The sequence below is a fragment of the Drosophila bipectinata genome, chromosome 2L (genome assembly GCF_030179905.1).
Source record: "Drosophila bipectinata strain 14024-0381.07 chromosome 2L, DbipHiC1v2, whole genome shotgun sequence".
Classification (NCBI taxonomy): Eukaryota; Metazoa; Arthropoda; class Insecta; order Diptera; family Drosophilidae; genus Drosophila; species Drosophila bipectinata.
In genome coordinates, this window is record NC_091736.1 from 12,535,991 (window position 1) to 12,552,855 (window position 16,865).

At 39.1% G+C, this 16,865-nt stretch overlaps 5 protein-coding genes across 7 annotated transcripts; 2 read left to right on the forward strand and 3 right to left on the reverse strand.

The window, feature by feature from the left end:
- Positions 1-74: 74 nt before the first annotated feature.
- LOC108125540 (glycoprotein-N-acetylgalactosamine 3-beta-galactosyltransferase 1) lies at positions 75-10,547 on the reverse strand. 2 transcript variants are annotated; one of them, XR_011442133.1, is made up of 5 exons: positions 9,782-10,547; positions 9,634-9,727; positions 711-923; positions 583-648; positions 75-522 (listed from the first exon to the last, which is right to left on the reverse strand). XR_011442133.1 is itself a non-coding variant. In XM_017241763.3 (4 exons), the coding sequence occupies exons 1-4, from the start codon at positions 10,228-10,230 to the stop codon at positions 4,635-4,637; spliced, it is 1,074 nt and encodes a 357-aa protein (XP_017097252.3). In that variant the 5' UTR covers positions 10,231-10,545; the 3' UTR covers positions 4,535-4,634. The 2 variants fall into 2 exon arrangements, 1 of the variants encoding a protein (XP_017097252.3); XM_017241763.3 differs by lacking the exons at positions 75-522; positions 583-648; positions 711-923 and adding exons at positions 4,535-4,868; positions 4,923-5,219 and having other exon boundaries at positions 9,782-10,545.
- On the reverse strand, positions 5,477-7,522 carry LOC108125286 (uncharacterized). The gene has a single exon (XM_017241416.2). The coding sequence runs from the start codon at positions 7,520-7,522 to the stop codon at positions 5,477-5,479; it is 2,046 nt and encodes a 681-aa protein (XP_017096905.2).
- Positions 10,548-10,875: 328 nt separating the features above from the next.
- On the forward strand, positions 10,876-11,944 carry Cpr23B (Cuticular protein 23B). Its single transcript, XM_017241476.3, has 2 exons — positions 10,876-11,022; positions 11,085-11,944. The coding sequence occupies exons 1-2, from the start codon at positions 11,011-11,013 to the stop codon at positions 11,895-11,897; spliced, it is 825 nt and encodes a 274-aa protein (XP_017096965.2). The 5' UTR covers positions 10,876-11,010; the 3' UTR covers positions 11,898-11,944.
- A 416-nt stretch (positions 11,945-12,360) lies between these two features.
- Positions 12,361-15,080, forward strand: LOC108125528 (glycoprotein-N-acetylgalactosamine 3-beta-galactosyltransferase 1). Of its 2 annotated transcripts, XM_043212589.2 has the most exons (6): positions 12,361-12,398; positions 12,519-12,930; positions 13,417-13,948; positions 14,002-14,101; positions 14,157-14,429; positions 14,497-15,080. In XM_043212589.2, the coding sequence occupies exons 3-6, from the start codon at positions 13,437-13,439 to the stop codon at positions 14,734-14,736; spliced, it is 1,125 nt and encodes a 374-aa protein (XP_043068524.1). In that variant the 5' UTR covers positions 12,361-12,398; positions 12,519-12,930; positions 13,417-13,436; the 3' UTR covers positions 14,737-15,080. The 2 variants fall into 2 exon arrangements, with proteins under 2 accessions (XP_043068524.1, XP_070133275.1); XM_070277174.1 differs by having other exon boundaries at positions 12,365-12,930.
- On the reverse strand, positions 14,815-16,804 carry LOC108125527 (uncharacterized). Its single transcript, XM_017241750.3, has 3 exons — positions 15,993-16,804; positions 15,094-15,936; positions 14,815-15,035 (listed from the first exon to the last, which is right to left on the reverse strand). Exons 1-3 carry the CDS (start codon positions 16,746-16,748, stop codon positions 14,877-14,879), a joined length of 1,758 nt encoding a protein of 585 aa, XP_017097239.2. The 5' UTR covers positions 16,749-16,804; the 3' UTR covers positions 14,815-14,876.
- Between the last annotated feature and the right edge of the window lie 61 nt (positions 16,805-16,865).

Genomic DNA, 16,865 nt, shown 5'->3' on the forward strand with positions numbered 1-16,865 from the left:
TGATATATTTAAATAATACATATTTGTAAAAATATATTTTTTCTGAAAAATATTTAAACCTTAAAATAGGCCCCCTTTTCTATAATACCCACTGTACGTTCGTTCTCTCACTCTGTTGGGGCACCAACTGAGCTACTGCTGCTCCATTTCGGTTCGGCTTTTGGGATCCCGCCATGTCCGCCTCTAAATGAGTTCCGTCATATTTGACATGACGTGTCGAATTAATCATTTGCCTGCCTCCTGCCCTTTCTCTCGCAGCATACATAGTTCATGCCAATGAACGGGAATTTCCCAGCCTGGCGGATGCAGTGCAGCAGGCACGAGAGCCCATCTTCTGGAAGCCAACCACTCTCTCACTTAGCTCTTGCTCTCACAACTAATTGAGTGGTTTTAAATCCGGCACCCATGCTGCGAGGAGTTCCTGTTCGTGCCGCAAGAGAGGTCTCTGGATTGTTCTTGAGGCGGACTAGACGGTTAATTTTGGGCTCTGTGGAGCTAGTTCGAAAATATACAAACACTTTTCTATAAATAGGATTACAATGTAAATGTTTCATAATCCGGTGTGAAACTACTTAGATATACCTCATCGACAGAAACCATTTCATGTTTAAAATCAATTAAACAATGATTTATTTGTGAATCTTTGAGCTATTGTATAGATAATATTTTAATGTCAATTTTTAGTATGGATATGTCAACAGCTCACTCACCCTTTGTCCCGTCTTCTTACATGCCCCGTACCTCTGCCCCGTGGCTCTTCGATCTTTGTTCGGATGTCAGTCAATAGTCAGAAGTCGTCATATGCGGCTGGGTCTCCATAGTGCAGCTGTGCACATTAAAATCAATTAAAATTCTTATTTATCTTCGATTCGAGCCGAGCTTAACAAGTGCAGTCAGTGTGATGGAAGCAGAAACGGTCGCATCTATAAATATGTATTAATGGAAGAGAACACGCATTGAAAAACTCAAAAATCTTTATGCACTTGTACATATCTTCAAAGTGAATTACAGATATGAAAAAAATTGCAGCGGCTTTGTAACAATTCTGAAGCAGTACTAGCTCCATTGTCGTTAAATAAGCACACAAAAAAAAACACAAAAAAATACAAAACATAAGTTGAGCTCTCGAAACTCCAAAGCAATTCAAGTTGATAAGTAATTAAATTAATTAATTTTCATGTGCTGCCGATTGTCGTCGATTCTTGATTTATCTGTGCGTGCAATGAGGCAACTTGTAGATGCATTTTTCTTTTGCGAAGGCCCCCATTCTAAGTGAACAATTTGAAGTTGAGTAAGTTAACTCGATTTGATCAGCAGCTGTTTGATTTTTATGGAATTTTAAATTGACAATTAACCATTTAGCATCTAATAATTTTCAGCAATATAGGCAAGATACAATTCCATGACACATAATAGTATAGACTTGATCTTTAGTTTCTGTTCCTGTTAAGAGAATGACAATCTCAGAGTGTTGTGAGAATTCCCAAAACAATTTGGGCATCAACATCAATTATGTGTTCTAAACAAGCTTTCGAGTAGCTCCCCAACAATCTACGCACACAGAACACTAAAGTGGAAAACACAAACAAATATACCGCATTCCTTGTTTCTTGGCCACAAAAAAAGTGAAGGGTAAAAAAAATTGGAAATAATTTTATCACTGTGGGTATGATAGGTAGCGAAAATAACAAAAATTATTCCAACTAAAGTACAGATAAGGTAAAGGAAGGAGGTTCTTTGGAGGTGAAGGCTCATATTTAAATAAAACCAACTTAAAATCAATTCCAGAAATTGTCTCGTTCGTCACCTACTTTTTTTTATACCTCTGGAATTACCTGCAACTATTTTAACCGCATTAATAATTTATTTATCTTTCACAGCATCATACTCCAAAAACAACATAAAGGGAAAATACTTTATAAACTTTCACAGTAAAAAATTGTGTGGTAAAAAAATACTTATACAATACACAATTTATGACTAAGACACAGCCACGCATTGCAAAGTAATTGATTTTTTACAGCTTGGATTTCGATACAATTTCAAATTCCAGTTACAAATAAAATCAATTTTAATGGTTTGCAAATCGAGTGGCCGAAGGTCACGCAATACGAGTAGACAACGCACATTTCAAAGAAAAAAAGGCATAAAAAATAATAATAATAATCAGACAGGTGACAATAACAAGAGCAGCAACAAAAAGCCAATCCGAGCAACTTGTATAGCTTGTGTCGGCCCACAAAATGGAACACGCGCCATTGAAACAGACAACTCTCAGGCAGCGCAGCACAGCGCAGCGAAGTAAGTCAAAGTTAAGGCAAACGCATTAAGCATACGCACTGTGTGACGGCCGTTTTGGAATGGAGGAGCATTGAGCTTTGGTAAATAAATAAACTGAATTAACTAGTAGGTAGGTAGGTAGCTGCAATTGGTAGCTATGTTAGCTTAGCTTGTTAGCAAATAGTTTCAGTGCTGAGTTTGTAAGTCTCATAAATTAAGTGGATTTTCCACTAATTGGATTCTTTGATCTGGCTCGATTGAAACTTAAATTGCTAATTAACCAAGAAACCAGTAATGTAAAGGGTTTTAATCGATTTTGAGATTAAAGTCTTGTTGCTGGAACTAGAATATAAAGCTTACTTGGCTTGGACAACGTTTTATTTTTAAAAATGTAAATTCCCTTTAATTAAAAAAAATTCAATTGAAATTTAACTATTTTTAATCTCACATTATTTTTATTTATAGCCTTACGAAGACTAATTGGTATTTCTTTTAATATCTTATCTTTCTAGAACTATCAATCAACAAATTTATTTACAAAATTTTTTAAAAATAATTTCTAATTGATCAGTGATGGATTTTTATTGATAAATCATAGATTACCTCATCATGACAAGCAGAAAAGGGACAAGCGCTGATTAGGTTATGCTGGTAAACACAACGTGGCTATCCAGAAATTTTTGGAGTACCCGAAAAAACTTGAGATTCATGAAAAATAATACGCACATTTATCAAGATCCCTTTCCACTTCTTTTTTTGCCACAATCCTATGTAATTAAATTGTATTTGTAAGATATTTTGAAATGGCAAGGCCTAGGACTATTTCCCACGTTCACTTTAAATAAACAATTAAGGCCCTAGTGCGTCCAAGAAGTACGGACCCATCCCATATCCATAGCTCTGCATTCAAGTGCAATTCCAAGGTGCACTTATGGCCCACTCCCAGCACCAGCTAAGCGCCCTGTTTGAACAAGTGTTGGAGAATTTGTTTCCACAATGGATGCGATGTGTGGGCATGCATGAGTTTTGCTTTTATGTTCAATTACTTGTATTAACCCATTAACATACTGAGCTCATGCCTAACTATAATCCAAGCCGGGTAATGTTACAATGTAAGTACAAATGTTAAATCAGAACTAAAGCGTCAAGTTCCCTTTCACTTGCAATACATGATATTAATGACCGATGCTTCGCGACTCGAGCTAAAGTGCACTGTGTGTATTATTTCTACATATTTGACCATAAAATGCTTTATTCGGCTTCTGTGAAACATCTCAATCTCCAAACGCATTCCAGCCACCATCCGGACTCCGGAGGGGAGGAAAGACTCAAAATGCCAACTGACACACACCGAGCATGCGTACGTGATTTTGGATTTAATTAAGTTTAACTTGGCAACGGCTTGCCATTAAAACAAACTTTGTGTTGTGCACTTACACTCGCAAATAAACAGTCGGCGTCGGTATTGGTGGATGTATCGGTGAAGCGGCAGTGAGGTGAGACTGAGGCATTGACTTTGGAACTAAAAATTATTACACTTTATTGGTTCCCGACTAATCCGGTGGATTCGATCAGCCCTTCATGCAAGAATGCCCTCCTGAAGGAAAACCAAACTGAATATTTAGCCTTTATGTAGTCATCCAAGCCGTCTATTCTTTAATTGCATCATTTGCAAGGCAACTTAATTAACTACATTTTAAAGATACTAAAATACATTTTAAAGGTAATATTCTAAAGAATATTTTCAGATTCATCTTGAATAAAAAAAAAAAAAGAAATCTTGTGTATTAAATATTTTATAGGGATTTGGGATCATTTATAAATAACTTTATTTTATAAATATTTTTTTTTTTCATAGTTATGTTGTTTATTTGTTTATAGTTTATAATCTATTTATAATGAAATTAAAATAATTGTATTTTTCTTTTTAATATGACCTCAACAAAATGCCTAAAAGTATACTAAAAATTTTCTGTCACAGAAAAGTAAAATGGCGAAAAATTGTGTAAAATGGCATGTTGGTACTGATCAGTGATCACCTAAAACTATATAAATTATTAAATAAATGGAATTAAAATGGAAACTTTATATTTGACTTTATATTATAAATAAAACACTTGGCTATATAGGTTCCTTTTCCGTTTGTAGCGAAAAGAGTAACCAAAATAAAAGTCCAGTCCTTTTTTAAGTAAAATTAAAACAAAGTATCTTTACTAAACCAAATAAGGTATCAAAATTTCAAGTTTAAAATTTAAGGCTTTACAATTCATAAACCGGTACAGCTTCCACGTTTATTAAATTAAAATCACATCATAGGCTTAACTGATAAGATCATAAATATGTAGATTAAACGTCTAAAAATTGTCAGGCTTCTCTGACATTTGTTGCAAGTCTTTTATATACGAGTTATTTTCCAGAGGGAAACGGCTCATCAAATCGGTTATGCTTAACTGATACTTTTTGTAGGTTTCTGTGGTCTCAGATCGACCAAAGACTCTCAGATTATAGAGTAAAAATTCATACAGGAGCATGCGTTCGTGGTTGGCATAATGGAAGGCCACAGAGTAATTGGAACAGCATCTAAGACCCTAAAATATATGAATATTATAATAAATATTTAATAAGATAAAACAAGAACTTACTGTTTCAACAGATCCCACACTCATGAGGCGCAACCAGTCCGGTATACTTGAGTTTGAATCCGCTAGATAGTTCTCTAAGTCCAATGGCATAAACTTTGGCTTTGTGTCTCCAGCTAAAGCTTCCGTTGAATCTACAAAATGGACACCCACGTTCTGCAAACAGATTCCCATGTAAAAGTCCTCGATGCCCATTTTCTTAGGCTGTGGACATATAACATCTGATTCGTAAGCCTGGGTCATAAACCGGTGAAGAGCCTCTCGACTTAGAACATAAGAAGCTCCACCGGACATGTAACTCTATAAAAATTAATTTTAGCATCAGCTATAAATAATATTCATAAGATTCATAAGATACTAAAAATGCTGTTAAGAAGCCACACGCCCCTTATTGAGTCACTAAACCGGTTAAACATTTGTTTTTTTTTTCATTAAAATATTTAATTTTGGTTTACAAATTTCACTGAAATAAAATTATATTTCTAAACACTTAAAATGAGTAAAATTAAGAGAGGAATACATTCTTGTACCCATCAATTAAAGTTTAAATGAGACATTTACTGCTTGAGGTTGCTGTAGCAAATACAGTACAGCTTCGCTAGCTTGTCCTCGATGCAGGTGGAGTCTTCGCGGTAGGTGTTTAGTCGACTGATTTTTTCCACATTTACTTCGGATACCTGGGTGACATTATTGTAGACGGCAGTAGCTTGAAAGTCGGCGTAATTTTGATTCACTTGAAAGTGGACCAGGTAGACGCCCTTCTCCACCTCCGGTACTCGCTTATCTTTCCATTTTACTTCTAGGCCCGTTTTGATCTCCGTCTTGGTGACTTTGAGCAAGGTCAAGTTGGAGCAGAGTTTGGATAGATTCTTGGCCACGAAATACTCGTTCATTCGATCGATCACACTGAGGGAGATCTGTTTTGTCCAGTTTGTGTCAGGGATGGGGATGTAAGGTTCGCAAGTGCAGTAATGATTGTCGATGGCCGCCTGGGCGCAAGTGCGATTCTCCGGCAGGATATGAAACAGGGACTGGCATGTGGGGCAGTCGAAGGATTTAGGTAATACGGGTCCATCCGGAGTCCCTCCCAACTCAATGATGTGTTTCAGCGTATTGTGGATATCGAAGTTGGAGCACAGCCGTTGTTGATTGATCTTCAGTGCCCGGACAAAATAAGGATACGTGATCCGGAACCAGGGTGGAAGATAAATGAACATCATGGGCAGTCGTTCCTCCAGGAAGCCCTCCTTAAGTCCGGTCAGGCGTCCGTATCTGCTTCCATGATCGGCGAAGAAAATCATTATTGTCTCCTCTAGAGCACCAGTCGCATTCAAGTCTAAGAGGTCGCCAAGGATCATGTCTTGCATAGCGGAGGGCATGAAAGGATCTTCGTGACTAAAGTGACTCGACCAGAACATTCCCCAGATGGGACGTTCCTGGACAAACCTTTCCGTGAACATGCGTCCATAATCGTAAATATAACGATTAGCTATCCGGCGGCCCAAGCAATATCGCATATAATCATTCTCGGGTATTCGATATATATCCAACTTGGACTCCAGGGCCTTCAAAAAGGGCCGGAAATAGTAATCCACTGGCTTTTCCTGAAAGCCCGGTTTTAAGTAGCTGAAGTGATTTGAATTACTTTCATCTTCAGCGTAACCGGTCAAATAGCTAGCGTTCTTAAAGTACTTCCATATTATGGGCATTTTGTCAAAACAACCTTTAACATCCGTATCACAAATTTGCTCCTTTGCCGTTTCGGGCAAATAGCCACTGAGCATGGCCAAGATGTTGGGAAAAGAGTTGTCAGCAACCTTATTGTATCCCTGCATCTCGTGCCATCCATCACCTTGAAGGAACTTGAATACCTTGGGCATAGTTCTTCTCAAATTTATCCGAGAAAGTGAATCTATCCCGTACATAATAACACTAGGTTTTCGCGCCCCCTGTTTCTGCTTCATGTTCTTGGGCAGGGGCTGGTATTGGACAAAAGTAAAGGCGTCCTTTTGAAGAAGTTTCGTTGGCTCGTCAGCGGTTCGGCATTCAACCACAATACCCTCAACATGAATGGGTACTACATAACCATCCAAGAAGTACTTATTAGCCCTGAGCTTGTCAAAGGTGTCTGCCTCACTGCCGTACTCAACTTCCTTGTAAAAGCAATTGTACTCCACATTGGTATGGTTAAGCAACTCCATTGCAACTTCCTCGTCGATTCGTAAAACATATCTTTGGATCTTTGGGTTATATTCCGTAGATACCAGATCGCTATCATTGGTGCAAGTCACCAGAGTCTCAGGCTTGTAGATCTCCATGACTTCGGCGGTAAAAGGATCGACATACGGAATTCTACATTTCGATGTTTTCACAAAGAATTTCTGTGTCTTTGGATTTTCTTCACCAGGTAAGTTGTCTTCTTTGAGTCCCAATCCGCGAGTTGTTGGCAGTCGTATGGATTCTATAACTTCCAAATTCGAGTAATCACTTCGCCGCAGGATGAAGTAAACCAGAAAGCCCAAAATGCACCAGATAGCAAAGAGTTTGTATAAGGGTTTGAAAGCAAAGAGTTTGTAATGGGTGGCTCGAAGACGAGACTCCATAGTGTGCCGTCTACCTCGTAAAGAATTGAACTGAAACCGATCGATGGGAACTTTTGGAAAGATATGAATTGAAGCTGGAATGTCGAACTGGCACACGCAAATGATCATCACACGTTTTTATATTAAGTCAGGTGTGGGAGTTGTTAGAATAATTGTTATTATGTATATTGGATTGACAATGCCGCATTGACTCAATTGGCCGGTATATTACTTTAGTAACTTTTATAATCGTAAAGTTCAAGGGTACATTGTAGTTGTGTAAATACAGAGAGAAAGAGAATCATCTTCGGCGAATGTATAACATTACAGCACGTTTTTTATATTTAAATAAAGCCTGTTTTTAGTATTTTTTTAAGTTCGTATTTGCCACGCAGAGAAACTTCTGATCAAAATTAAAAAAACCAAATGTCAATAACTTAAAAGAAAATAGCCTTGAAAAATAAATATTGCCATCAAAGGCCCGAAAACTACATATTTCTAACTTTAGTAACGGTGTGCGGGTTTTAGCAACCCCGCGACAATAAAAAAAAATCATAAAGTTGTTAAAACCCCATGTAGAGGTCGCACAGCAGGGAGTTAAGTGTCAAAATACATCAGAAAACTCCATGCGAACAAGCAAAGCTTGCAAATTATGGAGGATGATAGAGTGAATATATTGTCACCTCAGATTACAGATACAAACATGACAGTAATCCCTTGTTTAAGAAAATCCTATAAAATGAACTGAAACAAAATATGTAAGTCATTTTATGACAAATACAAATTTCCATTTCAATAAGCATACTAAAAATAAATTGAATATTCCAAATCTCATTAAACACCGCATAATTCATTCAAACTGGCGAGTATGTTAATTGGTGCGATGCTGGCGGATCTACAAAATTTAAAAAAAAACTTGAGGAAAAACCGCCAAATTTATCAAAAGTCAGGTGAATAATCACACACATCAATCAAATATCATTATAACATTTATGATGCATTAGGAATAATTAACGACTGATAATGTTTTTGTTTTTCTATACAAAATATGTGAGAAGCAGCCATAGAAACAAAGAAAATACATATTTGACTGCCATAGTTTTTAGAAACCTAGCAGCTGTCAAAGAGACTACCGACCAGATGGGGGTCTTCCACAGGTTGTTTGTTTATGTATGCAGCCCAAAATGTTTGTACTTTGTCTTACAAAACGATTGCACAAGTCTTGGAAATGTCAAGAGGCCAAATAAATCTACGACTACTGACCAACAAGGCGCGGCTGTGAAAGATGCGTGACAGGTAATCGTGATGACCTCAGGTGAGGCATTGCCATTAGTCTGCGCAGACTGCAGGCCTCTGTCAGTCTTAATGCGAATTTAATTTCTTATTGTCTGCCGCTGCCTGCGATTGATCTATGCACACGGAAAACACACACGGCTAATACAAGAAGCTTTTTTGGTAGCCACATTATTAACTGGTCTGCAATAACAAGCCAGCATGATATCACTCGGCCAATAATAGAATTAACGGCTTCATAAACCACCACACAATGCACAATAATTTCCTATTAATTGTAAAGAGAGATTACACACACAATAGGGACCGGTTATTCCTGCATAAAAACTCTCTGTTATTATCGAATTTCTACAACCAATTAAAGCAAATAAAGTTCAAATGAATACAAACAGATATTTGAATAGCATCATTCGAATGATTACTTGAGCTTTTGCAAAAGAAAATAATAAATTAGGGGAATTTTTTTGAATTGATTCTGTGGTAAATGTATCACTTAAATGTTTGACTTTAAATATATATTCCCAAAACCTTAATTGGACAGAAACATAGATAGCTTGACTGGACCATGTCCACAAGGTTCGGAAGTCATTAGTCAACTGGAGAACCGAAAATCCTAGAACCATCTCCCAATGCCGTGCCAAAATTTTGCAATTCAAATTAGTTTCGAGAAACGGGCGACAATAACATGGAAGAGGATCAGTTAATTAAACGCTGATGAAAAAGATAACTTTTCAAATAAAAATCTAAAATTTCTATATTCTAATTATAATGACAACTAACTACACAAATCAAAATTTTATTATCCCATATCATCAATTGATGTATCACTTATAACTCACCACATTATAGCGTGACATTTTGTATCCAAAATAAACTGGCGTTTCCGGATCGAAGCCGCTGAGCAGGTACTGGAGATTCTCCATTATAACGTATCTGCCAAAACGATTATAAAAGTCTGGAACTCTTAACGACTCGGGAACAACTCACGTATCATCATCCGCCTTGAGAAACCAATCGTAGTCGCGTCCATAATGCTCCCAGACATGACGAAACCCCTCGCGGGTCTTGTTCCACAGATCCTCGTAGCCACCGCCGTTGGGCTCCACCACCTGGACCACGCCCAGAGGCTCGTAGGTGTCACTGCTGGCGAATACCAGGTGGCTGCACCGCTGACCCCAGGTGTCATGGACAGTTCTGGCCAGTCCGTCCAGATTGTCCGGATGGGTGAGTACCATGCACAGTATTCGCGACGGAGGAACTTCTGCTATCCTGGCCAAAGTCGCCGTGGCTGTGGAGAATGTCGTGGAGCTGCTCCAGCACGGCTCTTCTCTACCCACATCGTAGACATACAAAAGGAGGACGAAGGCAAACACGAATCCTCCCGTGAATCCCGTCAATAAATGCAACTGAGATCGCAACCTAATCTTGGCCGTCATGTTGCGGGTGCGTTGTGTTCTCCGCGGCGTTCGGCACCCGATTGTTTTGACCAAAGCGGCCAATCAGCCAAAATCAAACAGCAGCTCGTCAGTAGAGTTGGCCAGCAACCGGTTTACTTGGTTTTCTTATCAAAGCCATCAAAAGACTACGATTTTGTGGGAGATTAGAAAAGCATTCCCGCTAAACCACATTTAGGAACCAAGTTCCTGTTTAATTTTCATGATAAATAAGTACTAATTACAACAAAATATATCATTTTATTAAAGAAAGGCTTAGATTATCTTTCGAGCTTAAGCCACATCTCTAAATGAAAACGAAAGTGTTACTTATACTTTGACATTTATGGGATTCAAGAAAAACATAGTGCAAAGAATACGACTTAGTGCTAATTAAATTATAATTATACTCAAACTATTATCATGCTATTAAGGCAGCACACAAGCCATAAAAACTATAAAATGTATTCTTACTACCATTTCGAACTTTGTTCCAGTTCTTTCAGCCACTTGCCCATCATCTTCCAGTTTCGTTTAAGCTTACGCAGCATAAAAACGATGGCCCGATGAAAATGAAAGTGTTACCAATATTGGGTGATGTCTTTGGACAATGGAAAATCAATGAATCAATTGTAGCGCATGACATTGTATAACTGCTTCAATTGAGTAATAATCGAGTGCAGGAGACCAGGTATATAAACTGCGAGTACCTTCAATTATCACGACAGTTACTCTACTAATTGTGAAGACAGACGCACGGAAGGAAGATCCAAATCTAGTGAGATGGCAGCCAAGGTGGGTAGTTATCATGATCTTTTACTTTTCAGAAGACTTTAAAAATTTCTGATAACTTGCAGGCAATCGTCCTTTTATCTATGGCCCTAATGGCAGCTGGGCAAACGGAGTTCAACTACAACGACAAGGCAGCCACGGCCGTCAACTCCTTGGAACAGAACTCTCCCAGTTCTGGCGAGGACTTCCTCAACGACTATCATACTCCCAGCAACAATGCCTTAAACTCCCAGGCCACACCCGATGGCTATGATTACGTGGCTCCCAAAAACAGTCAGTTTGCCGCAGGCAGTCGATCGGCCAGCGCCCAAGCCTCCAATCTTCTCCAGAACGCCGCTAGTGCTGCCAACGCTGAAGCCGTCCTCCTGCCTTCCCCGCTGCCCGTGCTCCGCCAGAGCCAGGTTGAGACCCAGCCGGAGGTCTTCCCGCCCGCCAGCTATAGCTTCAACTACGCCGTAAATGACGAGAGTACTGGGGATATCAAGGAGCACAGTGAGACTCGGGATGGCTATGTGGTGCGAGGCTACTACAGTCTCATCGATCCCGATGGTTACAAGCGTACGGTAACCTACACGGCGGATGATGTCCATGGCTTCAATGCAGTGGTGAACCGAGTGCCCTATGCCCTAAAGACCGTAGTGATTCCCAGCACCAGGGTAACGAAAGTGGCTCAAGTGGCTCAGGTGGCTCAGGCTACCCCTACCTTTAGCCTGGATGAGCGCTCCAAGTCAGCTCCGAATCCGAAGGAATCCACCAACAACCCGGAATCAGTGCCTGTTGGGCCAAGTTCCAGCTCCGGAGCGACCAACACTTTCGTCCAGGACAGCTATGCCAATGCTCCTCGTGGACTGGACGCCTCTGGCGGTCCCTATGCCTGAGCTATCCTAATAGGTTACGCCGTCATTGTGTACTCACTTATTGTACTTCATTTACTTTTAGTTTTTTAATTAATAAACATGAAACTTTATACTTGAAAGATTATGTATTTAAAATTTAAATAGTCTAGTTTAAGGGATAATTTAGCTTTTTTTAAAAAAGCTTTTTAGACAACAGTGGTACCTCAATATAGAGTAAGTCGAAACATGGTTACAAAACAATTTCAGGTGCAATACCTTGACATGAAAAAATATTAACTCATGTTTGATATGAAATTAAAACGAGTGTTAATAAATTGAAGATACTCTTTTTAATTTCTACAATTTAAGCTTTAAATGTACAATTTAATTTTAAAAATTTTAAAAATTTGTTGTTGAAAAGTGGCCAATCTGGCAACACTTCAAAGCGTTAGTATTTGTATTTTTTCACCAACATTAACAACGCCTTTTTTTCCAGCCAAGTCTAAGTCTTTCAACAACCGGCAAGGCGCGAAGACGTCTCAGGTATTTCGTTTTTGTCCGGGGCTCGGCTCTTTGTTTATTTTTGTGTTTTGGTCTTCACGTCGCGTTCGAGACTTACTTGTATTTATTACCTTTTTATTTTTGTTTGAAATTCTGTACAAGTGCTGGATCATACAATTACAAAGCGGAAAGCTAACGTCAATCGAAGAAAAGTGCCGGAGAAGTCACATAATTGGTCTGCAGTCAAAGACCCTAGGCAGGTGACAGAAGGCAGCGATTTGAAACGGACCTAATGCGATTGCAACGCCTGAGGAAAACGTTGGAAATGCTATCCAATTTACCATTTACTAAATTGCGAATCGTATTGAACTTACAAAAATTGTGACTTACTATTGCAACATAGCATAACTGAGCGTTCGAGTCTGGGAGCCCGAAGGTCAACCGCATCTTTACAAGCTTTCGTGTCGCCGTCCGCGTCTGCGTCACTGCCTCAAGAATGTGTTAATTCGGAATTTTGAAGACAACAACAAAGACTGCTACCAAAACCAGCGACATCAGTTTGCCGACAAAAAACGTAAACAAAAGCCCCAATACTCACAGAAACCAAAAACAAACAAAAATCAGTTGATTCATGAATTTTTTTTATGAAGATAAATATTTAAATGATTTCTCACAAACTTTATTGGGATTTCCCTTAAGAGGTTTAGACAATCAGTCAACTACTTTAAATGTTTTTAAATATTTTGTTTCATATTTTTTGCAATATTTTATTAAAATATTTTTATTTAAACTTGTTTTGTGGAATATTCGAATTATTTACACTTTTTAAAAGCCTTATGAATGTTATTATTAATAATATTAAAATCAAGACTGCCATTTTTTGTTGTTTTTTTTTTTTGAATAATTTGCAGATATAAATAGGCACACCTTATTATTATTGAATATTAAAATGGCCTTGGAGGTGCATTAAAAGTGTTGACAAGGTTATATAAACCTAAAAAATGTTTACTTGTGATACAATTACTCAGCAGATATATATTATTATTTATTTTTTATACAGCCAGTTAAAAGAAGAGCAATATGCAAGCATTGAGACAAATCCGCAAACGTATGGAGTTGCTCCTGATGCTGCTCATTGGCGTGGCTTGGGGCATTATTTTGTCGGAGCTGATGCGTCGTACCCGTTGGCAGTTTGCTGATAGCTTTCTGCAGGCTAGAGGTCACTTTCCCAGCAGCTTCAGAACTAGGGACTGCCACACAGCGCCATCCACATCCGTCTCTACCATAACTCCTACAAATATGAGTGTTCCTCTAGCCAGTCGGCTTTTCAACGAGACCCGCATCCTTTGCATAGTGCCCAGCAGCCCACAGACCCATCTAAGCCGGGCCATCCATATTAAACGCACTTGGGGATCGCGTTGCAACAAGCTAATCTTTATGAGCACCAAGGAGGACAAGACACTGGGGGCCGTAGACCTAAAGGTCAAGGAGGGCAACTCAAACCTATGGGGAAAAGTTAGGGCATCACTGCAGTATGCCTACAAAAATCACTTCCAAAACTATGACTGGTTCCTAAAGGTTGATGAAGAGACGTGAGTGGAAACTATACCAGTAACAACATCAAAGTAAAGTAATCCTTTTTCAGTTATGTGGTCATGGAAAACCTTCGCTCCTTTCTATATCCCTATAGTCCAATGGAACCTGTTTACTTTGGCAATAAATTTCGCAGTCCACAAGTAAAAAAGGTAAAACAGGAGATCATTTAAAAACATTTCATTTCTAATAATAATTACAATACAGGGCTACATGTCGGGTGGAGCTGGTTATGTCTTAAGCAAAGAGGCCCTTCACAGGTTCATGAAATTCGGGTTTAGTAATGGCAGTATCTGCAGTAACCGCAGCTATGGATACGAAGACGTTGAGCTGGGACGCTGTCTACAAGCGGTGGGTGTGGTGGGTGGTGACTCCCGTGATGATCATGGCTTAAACCGCTTTATACCATACTCCCCTCTTCAGTCGTATCCCAAACCACCAGAGTGGTATCCGCCTTACCCCTATTACAAATTGGCCAATGTAAGTCCTACGACAATATTTTATAATGATTTTCTCTAATATTCGATATTATTTTATTATTTTGAAGGTAACCACCGATTGCTGTTCGAACTCGGCGATAACTTTTCACTACATTTATCCCAACGATTTATATGTTCTGGACTATATTATCTACCGACTCAAAACCTTTGGAGTACCCAAAGATCTGGAGAAAATGCCTGTTAAAAGATTAATGAAAAATGAAATGGAAAAATGGAGAAACGACTTGCCCACCGAAGGGAAAATTACAATTAAACTATTTCCCGGGACATCCCAGAATACAACCTAGATTTATTCAGAAGCCAAAGTAATCCATTAACTTAAACTAATCTACAATGCCAAAGATAAAGAGCCATGATAACTACAATTTAATTATTTTAAACTATCTAGATTTGTATTTATTATTGGAGCTAAATAATACTAGTAGTCTCACAATTTAATGGTTGCTAATCTCGATGTTCTTGATGGAGGATGTCCATTTACAATCCCATACGGTCGCGACTTGTATAAAATTGTTTCCAGAAAATACATCTCATGGTGGGATATATAGTGCATCGATATTGAATAAGTTGAACAGCATTCCATACCCTGTAAAAAAACATGATTTGAATAAAAAATTAATCAATAAATAAATCTATTTTCGCACCGAACTAAATTCATGATGTAGGTAGTTTTTCAGCCAAAAGCTTTGATCATCATAGCCAGGTATTATAAAGTGTCCGAGGGAGAGGGAAAAGAATCGATGGCGCCCATAGATGTCTCTGGAATCACCGGCAGTTACATTCAACATACTGAGACACTTTCCCATCTCATAGTCCTCAGTGCCATGGACATCCGAATAACATATCTTTCTTTTGATTCCATATTTCACGAAGATCCTTACTGCTTTCCGGCTGAGGACGTAACCTGCTCCTCCGGACATGTAAATGCTATCCTCTTTACCAAATGTGGATCCAAAATAAATCTTCGCTTCAGGTGAGTAGGGCTTTAGAAAGTAGCGCATATTCTCTATAATGGCATAGGTGTCGTCATCGGCCTTGTAGAACCAATCGAACTCGGAGTGATAATGCATGTAGGCATGGTGAAACGCAGCCCTGGTCTTGCCCCAGAGTGTATCGTAGCTGTCACTGATATTCAGAGCCACAGTCTCCACTCCGGCCATGTTGATCCTTGAAGAGTTACTGTAGTAGATCACCCGGTTGCAATGACGTCCCCAGGTCTCACTGATGGCTTTCATTCCTTTCATGTAATTCTTCGACCAGGTCAACACCAAACAGAGGATCCTTACGGAACCGTAAAGGTGACTGGCCACTTTATTATTATGCGGCCTAGCAGCTATCCTTAAGGGAAAATGCTCTGACTTTAGTTCTTGTAATCCGTTGACATGGCCATAGGCTCGCAGATGGTAGAGAAAAAATTCCAGGATGTTCATCTGCTTGCCACTGACAAAAGGGTATACTACACTCTGCGCGTAACACTCCTCCCTACTCTAAAAATGGAAATTTATAAAAAATGATAGAGATGTTTTATGTTTTAAGGACTTACCTGGTTTTCATACACAAAGCGGTATATGCACGGCCACAACCAAAACTCTTTGCGCAAAGTAAAGGGCACCACGTTGCCCGAAACTGTAAAGGGCTGAAGACCCAGGCTGGGTCCCTTCTCTACTCTTCTCAAGCACTCCTCCATGTAGACATCGTCCTTAAGACAATTCCTTGTGACAAGTTGCTCCAAAGCCTCTCGACTAAATATATAATCCGTGGTATCCACCTGGCCAACATGTGCGTATATATAGAAAGAGTGCTGGGCGCTGAAATATATAGCTTTTTTGGACGAATAATGTGCCAGCATAAAGCGAAGATTCTCCAAAATCACATAGGAATCCAAATACACAACCAAGAGCCAGTCAAAACTTTCACGAAAGTCCTTGTGTACCTGACGAAAGGCAGCTGGCAGTGTGGTCTCCCAAAGACTTACGATGCTCAGATGGTTGCAGCGTCGAGCCCAGGAATTTTGTATATGTTTAACTTTCAAGAAGCCCAACTTTTGATCCGAAGGCTTTAAGTACACGAGACAATGTACCCGGACATTGTCCTCAAGCTGCCGAGCTACCGTATCATCGTCCCAATGCTGACTTCGAACTCCAATATTATAGTCTTTTAGTTCCTCCTTGTAGGGTTTAAATATTAGTTCGTGGATCTCGTTAAACAAGGTGCTCCTGTAAAATATCATCGACTCGATGAAAAGCAGCCAAAACACAGTTGCAACAACCAGTTCTCGAACAAATTGCGCAACCTCCATCCTGCCTTTAGTGAAAACTTTTTAATTGTCAATGTGTAGTGCTGCATAACTATACATTTTCGTAGGTCTATCGATATATTTTATTTACTTTCGATAATTTGCAGGGCTTTGGCCTCC

Excerpts from the sequence above, each read along its gene's own strand:
- LOC108125528 (XM_043212589.2), top strand. The coding sequence starts at position 13,437 with ATGCAAGCATTGAGACAAATCCGCAAACGTATGGAGTTGCTCCTGATG. Across the intron at positions 14,102-14,156 it reads GCAGTCCACAAGTAAAAAAG|GGCTACATGTCGGGTGGAGC; the intron begins GTAAAACAGGAG and ends ATTACAATACAG. Across the intron at positions 14,430-14,496 it reads CCTATTACAAATTGGCCAAT|GTAACCACCGATTGCTGTTC; the intron begins GTAAGTCCTACG and ends ATTATTTTGAAG.
- LOC108125286 (XM_017241416.2), bottom strand. The coding sequence starts at position 7,522 with ATGGAGTCTCGTCTTCGAGCCACCCATTACAAACTCTTTGCTTTCAAA.
- LOC108125540 (XM_017241763.3), bottom strand. The coding sequence starts at position 10,230 with ATGACGGCCAAGATTAGGTTGCGATCTCAGTTGCATTTATTGACGGGA. Across the intron at positions 9,728-9,781 it reads CTCAAGGCGGATGATGATAC|ATACGTTATAATGGAGAATC; the intron begins GTGAGTTGTTCC and ends TCGTTTTGGCAG. Across the intron at positions 4,869-4,922 it reads GTGTGGGATCTGTTGAAACA|GGTCTTAGATGCTGTTCCAA; the intron begins GTAAGTTCTTGT and ends CATATATTTTAG.
- LOC108125527 (XM_017241750.3), bottom strand. The coding sequence starts at position 16,748 with ATGGAGGTTGCGCAATTTGTTCGAGAACTGGTTGTTGCAACTGTGTTT. Across the intron at positions 15,937-15,992 it reads GCTTTGTGTATGAAAACCAG|AGTAGGGAGGAGTGTTACGC; the intron begins GTAAGTCCTTAA and ends TTCCATTTTTAG. Across the intron at positions 15,036-15,093 it reads TACATCATGAATTTAGTTCG|GGTATGGAATGCTGTTCAAC; the intron begins GTGCGAAAATAG and ends GTTTTTTTACAG.